Source organism: Botrytis porri (genome assembly GCF_014898465.1).
Source record: "Botrytis porri strain MUCL 3234 chromosome Unknown BPOR_025, whole genome shotgun sequence".
NCBI classification, from domain to species: domain Eukaryota; kingdom Fungi; phylum Ascomycota; class Leotiomycetes; order Helotiales; family Sclerotiniaceae; genus Botrytis; species Botrytis porri.
In genome coordinates, this window is record NW_024066099.1 from 277,861 (window position 1) to 288,638 (window position 10,778).

Below are 10,778 nucleotides of genomic sequence, written 5' to 3' on the forward strand. Positions count from 1 at the left end.
TTGTATTTCAACAACATCATCCCACTAGATCAACAGCAGTTAACTATTATCGGCCTCGAAGGAACCTTTGGATAGTCCGCCCCTGCGTTACCGTGGCTGTACATATCTACTAGAAAACGTGGTTCTCTCGTTTTGAATCGAGATGGCTGGTAGTTGTCACTGCCCCTCTCACTTCAGTAATGCCAAGAACCTCGTGTATGAATTTTAAGCTTCATTCTGGTGCTGATGGATAGATCGCCAGCCCCAGGAAAATCAGATGGAAAGCTAGGATGGCCACGATGGCATGAAGTAAACAATTAAAGTTTGTGTATCCGAGGCGATGTCGTAAATCATTGGCCTGGGTCTTGATCCTCGTGTTTAATATTTACACTAATATCAATTCATCGAAGCTTCGGGTACCATCTCGAACCCCATTTCAGTGTGCCGATACGACCTATACGAGATATCATTTTTTTTCTTTCAGCATGACCCCCAACTTTCAATGAATCAAAATAACCGAGAAAAAGTCTCAAAATGGTTCTTTCTTATAATCGAAGATGAGTTTATCTTCATATTTGGGATGATTTGTGATTGACAAAATAGAGCTTTCACATATTGAATTGCTCTTACGGACAGTTACAAGAACATTGTCTCATTATTTGGATATCAATGTTTGATCCGGGTGTAGCATTTTGGTGCTCGGCATTTTCTATCCGTTGCGAATTCAGACACCCAGATCCCCCACAAACATCTTTTTTCGTCAACCCATTCGTACGAGAACCAAGACTTTTAGTAACATGATTTTATACTGGGGCTCAGACCATTCTTCATGATAATGACGTCTAGGGCCAGATAGATTTTGGGCAGACCCCTGATTTCGAGACCAGCGGACAAGCTAGACTCCCCGATCCTGAATTTAGCAAAATCGAATAACTAGTTCAGGAATGTCGGCCGTCGGTTATGTGAACTTTATTCAATCTCAGCATCCAATTTAGATCATTTTCTTTGCTGAAATCTATTCTTGGTATGAGGCTCTTGGCCGGTACCACTTTGAAGGCAAGAATGTGTTGGCTAACTCAATTCTCGGGAAACTATTGGAACCATTGCACAGGTACGAGTTATTGTGGGTGACCCCTCAGTAAATACGGGGGGAACAACATATTGATGAATTGATGTGTTATGTATGCCAAGCAACGTGACAAGTGGAATCAACGGATGTGTCGAACATCGGTGAATCAAATTTAATATATAATGTGTCGAGTTCTTCCTCGAAACTCATGATATCAAGCAATCAATCCATCATACTTTAGGATCATCACTTCTTAAAAACCATTTAAATTCGCATCCTCGATCCAACACAACAGCATCCAATCAACAAGGAACAATACAGTTTCAAATCAAAATGCATTTCCAAGATATTGCATTCGCTCTCTTTGTGACTGGAGCCTACGCTGCACCAACTGCTTTAAAATCTAGAGATGCATGCTCAGATAGCTGCAACACTGAGTACAACACCTGTCGAAGTGCTCCGGATGCAAACCGATCCACTTGTGCTTCCAATTATGCATCATGCCTTGGATATTCTCCATATGATAGCAATGGATCATTCGTCACCCCTACTGCTTGCTCGTCAGTAGCAAAATCATCTACAGGTTCATCCGCCGCATCATCCGCTACAACTAATGCTTGTGTATCCCAATGCAACGCATCATACAACTCTTGTCGAAGTGCTCCAGGCGCAAATCAGTCCACTTGTGCTTCCAACTATGCAGGATGCCTCGGATATTCTCCGTTCGATAGTAATGGATTACTCGTCACCCCTACTGCTTGCTCGTCAGTAGCAACATCATCTACAGGTTCATCCGCCGCATCATCCGCTACAACTAATGCTTGTGTATCCCAATGCAACGCATCATACAACTCTTGTCGAAGTGCTCCAGGCGCAAATCAGTCCACTTGTGCTTCCAACTATGCAGGATGCCTCGGATATTCTCCGTTCGATAGTAATGGATTACTCGTCACCCCTACTGCTTGCTCGTTAGTAGCAACATCAACCAATGTTGCAACCACAACCACTACTCAAGCTGCTCCATCTACCACAGCTGACGCTTGCGTATCCCAATGCAATGCATCATACAACTCTTGTCGATCTGCTCCAGATGCTAACATGTCTACATGTGCTTCTAACTATGCATCATGCCTTGGATTTTCTCCTTTTAACAACGGTGGATCCCTTGTCACACCTACTGCTTGCTCGTCAGTACCAACATCAACCACTGTTGCGACCACAACCACTACTCAAGCTGCTCCATCTACCACAGCTGACGCTTGCGTATCCCAATGCAATGCATCATACAACTCTTGTCGATCTGCTCCAGATGCTAACATGTCTACATGTGCATCTGAATATGCCACATGTCTTGGATATCTACCATTTGACAACAGCGGATCCCTCGTCACTCCTACCGCATGTTCCAGCAGCGCCGTTTCTACAACAAGTGCACCAAGTTCCACACAAGCTCCTCAAGCTTCCGGAAACGAACGGACTATCAAGCAATTGATCAGATACTGTTCCGAAGATGGATCTGGATGTGATTATAACTTTGCCATCTCCTACAACGATGAGCGACCTGATGAGAGATGTACCGTCATTCGTATGCCAGGAAGTGGTGCTACTACCGAGTCCTGGTATGGAATTCCATGTACTACAGGATCTGTCAACACTATCTCTTGGGGAGTTTCTGAACAGTTTGGTGTTGAAAATGCATTTGCTGTTTTGACTGTCACCAACAACGAAGAGAAGACAAATGCTTATTTCGGTGTTGCGAATGTGAACAGTAACCCGGTCACTCCTTCAAGTCCTGCTGGATCCGGCAACTTTGGAGATATTGGTCCTGAACCAGTTTATGGTTTCTAAGAGATGGATTGCTTTGTTGATTTTGTAGCGACTTGGAGATGAATTAATGAACGATTAGATGATTGTCTTGGATCACTATGTGATAACACGTTCCTTTGTATGTTTTTGTTTGAGGCTTTGGGATGATAGGAAATAAGGAATTACCTTGCGAATAGGACACTCATTAGATGTAATTATTAAATATAATCAATAATTTTTTGGATTAGCTAAATACCCTTCTAATCAAATTCTAAATTATTCAGACGCTTTATTATACTTGTCTATGTACATTTCAATGTAATTTCTTCAAATGGATTTTTTAAAGGAGTATATATATTAAATAAAGCATCTTTGAGATTAATTCAAATTTATTAAAAATGATGAATTTTAGAGCTTTTTATGATGAATCATTGTATAGTATACACAGTATAAAGATTTCCGTCGTTAATAGAATTCTTTTTTCATAGGATTTCATTCATTATTTGAATTGTTTATATAGTTTTTAATTAGAGGTTTACCTTCTTAATAATTTTATTGTTCGCGAGGACCATGATACTAATATATACATAAAAAAAAGAAAACTCTCGTTTAGCGAAACTCAATTCAAGCGATCTAATTAGCCAGAATGAATTTTGATATTATTAGCATTATAGCAGGATATGATATCTAATTATCTTTTTTAATAAAATTAATCTAATTATTATTCCATGGACTTTTTTAATGGATTACTACTGATGATGACTCATTTTGATAGAGGGGTGGTGACTCAGATAAAAAGTCACTATTTAATTACTACCTAACTATTATTCTACGGAATTTTTTAGTGGTCAGTACTAGTAGTAACTATAACCCTAATGAGGGTAGTGATCCAGTCAAAACCCCTCCAATTGATTATTACCTCTCTACCCTTCAATTTTAAGCTTTTTAAAAATTTGAAAAAAGAAATAAATAAAGATTTAATTGAATTATTTATATATGAAATTAAATTTTCAATATCCTCAATATTGATTGATTTATATTATTCACTCTAAAGCTTAGAATTAATAAGGTTAAAGAAAAGCTATAATAATTTTCGAAAACAAAAAATAATAATTCATAAAATAAATGAATTTGATTATTACCTTTTTACCCTTCAATTTTAAGCTTTTTAAAAATTTAAAAAAAGAAGTGAATAAAGATTTAATTGAATTATTTTTATATAAAATCAGATTTTTAATATCTTTAATATTGATTAAATTATAAAGCTAATCTTAGAGCTTAAGATTAATAAAATTAAAGAAAAGCTATAATAATTTTTGAAACCAAAAGAATAGTAATCTACAAAATAAATGAATTTGCTTATTATTTTTAATTTTAAAAAAAAAATTAATTAAATAAAGCTTTTTAATAATTTAGAGTTTATCTTTATTTATATATCGAATCTTAAAAATAAATTTAAATTATTTTTAAATTATTTTTCGAATTTATTATTTTATATTTGTTTCGAAAAAGTTTGAATTTAAAGGGGTATAAGTAATAATAATCTAATAAAAAGAGATATAAAATAATTTAATTATATAATCAAAAATTCAATATTAATAAGAATATTATTAATAAGAATACTAATAAGAATACTATAAGAATATTAATAAAAATATTAAAAGATTTATATTAAAATTGATATAAAGATTAATATAAAAATTAATATATAAATTAATATTTAGATGAATATTAAAAAGTAAATAAATAATAATAAAGTTTTAATAACTTTATTTAAATTTAATAAAATTATATTAATTTGAATAATAGATTTAGATTTGAAGATTAAGATATAGTTTGAAGAGTTATAATATTTATTTATATTTATTTATTTATTTATTTTACATCCGGAGGGCAAGCCGCAGGGGTTTATCACAATCTCCCAGAGGGTACCAGGGATAAACTATGCTAACAAGAATACCAATATAGCTATATATTCTATTCTTTTATAACTGTAATACAGACTGAAGAAAAGATAATTAAGAATGCTATAAGCATTTTTACCACTCGAATTTTGTTTATAATATTGATATTAATTAATCCCTTTTATACTAAATAGTTCAGATTTAAGCTAATTATAAAGCCCTATATTATTAATTTTATATAATATAGTTTATATATAATAGAAAAAAGGGAAAACAATTTTGGGAAGTATAACCCCAATTAATAATATAAGAGTAAAAGATTAATAAATTTTTAATAAATTCGAGCTTGATTATTCGAAATGATTAATAATTATTAGAAAAGTTATAAAATCTATTAGGATTTTTAAAAAAAAGCGGAAAAGGATAAGTTTCTTAGGTTTCTTAATTTAATAATTAAAATACTAACATCGATATTAATTAATAAGAGTGATTTTATTATACTTTTATTACCTCTATTCTATTTCTCATTTTAGTATCTATACCGTTAAGCTTATATTATTAATAGTAAGTAAGAATGAGTTATTATAATTAATATAATTACTGTAAGTGTCTAGATTAACAAGCTAATCAGCCTTTTTGTTTTCGAGGATTTCAGTATATCTAAATAATTATTAAATAATTGTCTACTTATTCCTTATAATCTTATAATAATATAGGAATGTCTATTAAAATGAGTTAAGAATATTATTCTTAATATATTAAATAATTAATATACTATTAATATATATTATAATCTATCTAACTAATTCTAGCTGGATAATATACTTTAGTCTTTTTAAAGTGCTTATTGTTTTAATATTAAAGATATATAAAAGTAAATTGATCGCTTTATAATTGAATATTATAAAAGATTGTCCTCAATAGATTGTATAATTATAATTAATAATCTTTTGTTTTTGATAATATTGTTTAATATTATTTAAAAAGATTATAATATAGCTATTAAGTAGACAATCCCATTATATTTGAATTCAAATGTAACTATCTTTTTCTTTATATTTCCTATAGAATTAATATAGTACCTACCCCTTATGCGAGGGCCCTTTCATGGCATAAAAGGAGGGCACGGCCGTTATTTGTCTGGGAACATAACCCCAAGACCCCACACGACCCCCACATGATTTTATAAAAGGGATTTCACAAAAGGGGATTTCTTGGGTTCCTCATCCCCGCCTCCCATCCCGATCTTGCAACCGTAGAACGTCTCGTTGCCATTCCGCATGGCCTGCGACCTCGCATACAACTCTGACCACCAGGTTCTGATCTGCACACAGTGCCAGACGTGCATCGCTCCAGGGGCCCGAAGTATCGCGCAACACCTCCGAGCCGAACCCCACCGCCTGTCAGGTGATCTTTTGAAAGCTCAACTGAGCTACGCTCAATCGTTAAGTCTGAAGACGAAGCGTCAATTGCGAGAAGACAAACCTGCGCGTAGGGCTGCGCAGTTAGAGCATCTCAGAGTCTTCCACGGCTTTCAGTGTTTATCATGCGATCCATCCTTTTTAACCACTCACCTCCCACGAATGCGGGATCACATGGTGACTCATGGCCGGAAAGCGAGCGAGCACAAAGCGACCCCGCTATGGCAGGCATGCTTACTCCAAACGTACTTTACTGCACCGAGGTATGTTGATTACTTTGTGGTTGTTGCAAATCCTGGGCCCCATGGTGGAAATGGCGATGTGATCCCTTTAACCCGGTCGGAGAAGGATTCCATTGATCAGATTGAGCAAGATGCGTTGAATGTCAAAAAGGATCTCTTCAAGGCAGCTGGCGTCGTTCGGGACATTAAGGAATCTCGCTCCGAGAGGGTACCGTGGTTGCACGACGTCACCAAGTTCCCTTTTCACTTAGTTCATTTAAAAGACGAGGAGATTTGGGCTTCGTATAAGCTCCCATCGAAGAAGGAATTGGATGGAGATTACCTTGAAGCGGATGATCCTCAACTTGTTCGCATCCTCCATGCCGCCGAAGCTATGATGCGAGATGCCTATCAATTGTGCTCTGATACATCCCCCGATCGTAAGATGACTCAGCAGCGAGCTAACATCCTCAATGAATTTTATTCCGGAGCGAGTGGCAAGGCGGATGGGTTCCGATATCACAAGAATGCTTCGACGTTGGTCAAATACTTCCTGATCGGGAAACAACTCTTGGTATATTATTATCGAGTGGTGTATTCGGAGGATGGCTTTTTCACCGCCACGGAATCGGATCAATCATTACCACGTGATATTATCGAACCGACCTCAACCCAAATTCGTGCGATGGATGCTATCATGGAAGCCTTGAATATGGAAGATCCCGAAGAATCTGAATTAGCTTTGAAGCATGCTATTCGACGATTATATCTAGCCTTGATTTGTCACTCGATTGGAAGTGCACCGTTTAAATCACCGGTCTTGAGTTTTTGTGCTATGAAGAGTCGCATGATTTATGGGCGGGGATTGTGGGAAGAGCCAGGAAATTTTAATAGTTACCTGTCGGCTCTCACGTGGACGGCGCAACTGATCCTCTTTGGTTTTGTCTGTTTTCAAGAGCAAGAGGACGAAGATCAAATTCCCATTCTCCTCACCACGCTCTGCAAGAAGTTCTTTCAACAATTAGCCGAGACCCCCTTCGGTTACATTCTTCAGTGGCGTTTATATTTATTCAAGGTGAGTAAGGCTTCCATTGCTAAACACCAAGCTCGATGGTCTTTGGATCGACAGATTGTGGGGTATCGCGGGGTAGAAATATCCATGGAACAGATTTCGAACGTGGTGCTTTCGGAATTTCAACAAGCTCACTCTCTCCTGTACGATGAATTGTTATTTGGCATGCAAGATTTAATTTCGATGGTTTCGTGGCGGATGAAGGATGATCTGGATTCCGAGGATTTTGGGGATTCTTGGCTCTCCCACTCACACAATTCGGAATTTTTAGAAGGGGCAGATCTGAGGCTTTTTCGATACATCAAGACGAACACTAAATTGCACACCACTTTCTTCAAGGTTGATCAAGAGGGAGGGTTAATCTTGTGTTCGAAAGCTATGAAGATATATGAAGTGCAAGCTCAGGAATTCTTAAAGCGACTCTTGATCCTCTGTCACATTGCTCCTGGTCCACCTCTGCGAGAGCCCGAATTGCTTTCTATCACGTGGCGGAATATGGAACGACAGCGACATATTTATATTTGGGAAAAGTTGGTGATGATCTATACCCAATATCACAAAGGACAACAACAATCTGGTGCATACAAGAATAATATTCGATTTCTCCCGAAAGCTATTGGGAATTTATTACTTACTTATATTGCATATGTTATTCCCCTTCGACAAATCTTTCTTCGACAAGAAAATCCGACCGCTTTGATATCCCCGTACCTCTGGTCCAATCTTCAAGGGACTGTGTGGGTAGATGGAGTTATTTCGACTTGCTTACGGAAAGCATGTAAACGTGCTCAGGTTTCGATACTACACACTTCCAATTGGCGACAATTTGCTGCTTCCATCACGAAAGAGAAGTTTACTACGAGAGAACAAGCCAACTTTGATCTGGACCATACTCCTGGTGAATTTGTTGAAGATGAATCCGATTTGAGGGCGTTGGCCGAATTTAGCAATCACAGCTTTCAAACCTTCAATGTAGCTTACGCTGGAACGACCAATCTCACCATGAATACTATGTTGCATCGAGGCTTTCGGGCTTCGGCTAGTTGGCATTCCTTCTTTCGATTCGATTTCGTTCTGCAAGGGAAGCGAGCCTCGAGTCCATCGGATGCTCTAGTGTTGCGAGCCGCGAAACGAAGTCGATTTCGTCAGAGGCAAGGGTACTCGGAAGAGGATTTACTTCAAGTGGCTCAAAGATTATTCCCTTCTGTCACTTTTCAATTTCGTCAACCTGGTCAACGTCGTGGGGTGTTGACTACTTTTGGAACTACCTTTCACGAACAAGTCATCTTGATCTTGGGAACCGGCTCCGGCAAGACCTTAATTCCTATGCTCAGCGCTAGCCTTGCGGACGCTAGCACCACCATCATGATCATTCCTATGGTGGCCTTGCGGATTGACATGATCAAACGTTTTAATGCAGTTGGGATTCCCTCGGTCGTGTGGTCGGTGGAGTGTCGGGAAACCCCTCCATTGGTGATCGTATCGGCTGAAGCGGTTTGCAACGATAGCTTTTTGGAATACGCTCAAGGGCTAGTCTTTCGACAGAAATTGGATCGCATCATCATGGATGAGTGTCACCTTACCATTACTACGAGTGAGTATCGCTCTTGCATGACGCAAGTTGGGTGGTTCATTCGACAAATTCGTACTCAATCCATTTGGCTATCTGCCACCTTGCCTCCGGTGATGGAAGAATTATTCATCGAACAGAACAAATTGGTTTGCCCTCAAATCATTCGAGAGTCGACCAATCGATCTAACCTTCAATATCTTGTTAGTTATGGAGATGGAGTTGATTCTTTGATGGAGAAAGCGAGAGAGTTAATTGAAGTGTGTTGGCCCGATCCTAATATCTTTGATCAAAGTTGTGATAAGATTATTATCTACTGTCGCACTCGTGATGTTGCTGGCGCGGTAGCAGAATTGATGAATTGTCCTCTGTACACATCAGAATCCGGGACGGTTCGCGAGAAGGGGGAGATCATTCAACGGTGGCTCTCCAATCCTCAGCAACCCGTGATCGCTGCTACGTCCGCTCTCGGGATTGGATTTGATTACCCTCACATTCGATGGGTCATTCACCTCGATGCTCCAGAGCGGGTGACGGCTTTCTCTCAAGAATCCGGTCGGGCGGGACGCGATGGGAGGAAAGCTTCCTCCATCATCTTGTTAAATTCGACTTGGAGACCTCAACGTGATACCTTTCTTCCACCCGATCAAGCTACCATGCAACTCTACCTCACTCAACAATATTGCTCACGTGGCGTCCTCAGTCAATTCCTCGATCGGCCTTCGGATTGGCGTTGGTGCATGTCAAGTGATGAGGTCTGTCAAGTGTGTAGGGAACCTCATGAGGAACCTCGCCCCCCTCATTTGATATACACTTTAAATCCATCTACTATAGAAATTGAATCCACTGGCCCTCGAGAGATTCACACTCAAGATTTTCGACAGGATCAAATCCTCGATCGATACGAGCAGGATCTCCTAACCTTTCAGGATTCTTGTCTCTACTGTCGAATTCACCATCGTCGCTTCGATCACCTCTCTTCACAATGCTCTCGAAGATTTGATTGGATTAATGCTAAGGGGGAAGCTCTACAAGCGTGCCAATTTGACGAGAGAGATTGGATGCCACGATACATCGTGTGTTGGAATTGTTATCAACCACAAGATATCTGTCGAGTGGCCGATCCTGATCACGAAGAGAGCGAGTGTCGATTTCCGAACATGGTGATTCCCATTTGCGTGGCGGCATATAAGAGGGTGGGGGGGGTGGCATGGCTCGAGAGGCATTTTGAACGAACGTGGGAAGATCTTCTTGCGTATATGATTTGGCTTGGGGAGAGGACTGATTTGGAGGGGAATGAATGGGTTTACGGGAATAAGGTTGCAGCTCTTATATTAAGGGAATTAGAATAGAGTAATGATAATAATAAGATAAGAATAAAATAATGAATAAAGGGTTCTAGTAATAAAGTAAGAGATCAGGGTTAAAGTTGGAAGAGATTTTTAAAATGATTAAGAACCGCTACGTATTTTAAAAAGGGTGAGGGTAAGGGTAAGGGTAAGGGTTAGGGTTAAGAGATAATAAGAAAGGAATTAGGGTTAATGAAATATTTAAAGAATGAAATAAGAGAATATATAAAAGTAAGATTTAAAATTAAAGAATAATATTAAAAAGATAATAAAAGAATTTTATAGAATAAGGAAATATAGATTTAGAAAAAAATTATTAAAAAAAATAGGGTTTAATAGAATTAAATAATTTTAAAAAGAAAAGTAAAAAATTAAATTGAAATTAAT

General features: G+C 38.0%; 2 protein-coding genes across 2 annotated transcripts; both read left to right on the forward strand.

Moving 5' to 3' along the window:
- Window positions 1-1,381: 1,381 nt before the first annotated feature.
- On the forward strand, window positions 1,382-2,896 carry EAF01_011838 (uncharacterized protein; the record flags this gene model as incomplete). Its single annotated transcript, XM_038920096.1, has 1 exon — window positions 1,382-2,896. The coding sequence occupies one exon, from the start codon at window positions 1,382-1,384 to the stop codon at window positions 2,894-2,896; it is 1,515 nt and encodes a 504-aa protein (XP_038764486.1).
- A 3,142-nt stretch (window positions 2,897-6,038) lies between these two features.
- EAF01_011839 (uncharacterized protein) lies at window positions 6,039-10,394 on the forward strand (the record flags this gene model as incomplete). Its single annotated transcript, XM_038920097.1, has 1 exon — window positions 6,039-10,394. One exon carries the CDS (start codon window positions 6,039-6,041, stop codon window positions 10,392-10,394), a length of 4,356 nt encoding a protein of 1,451 aa, XP_038764487.1.
- Window positions 10,395-10,778: the final 384 nt, after the last annotated feature.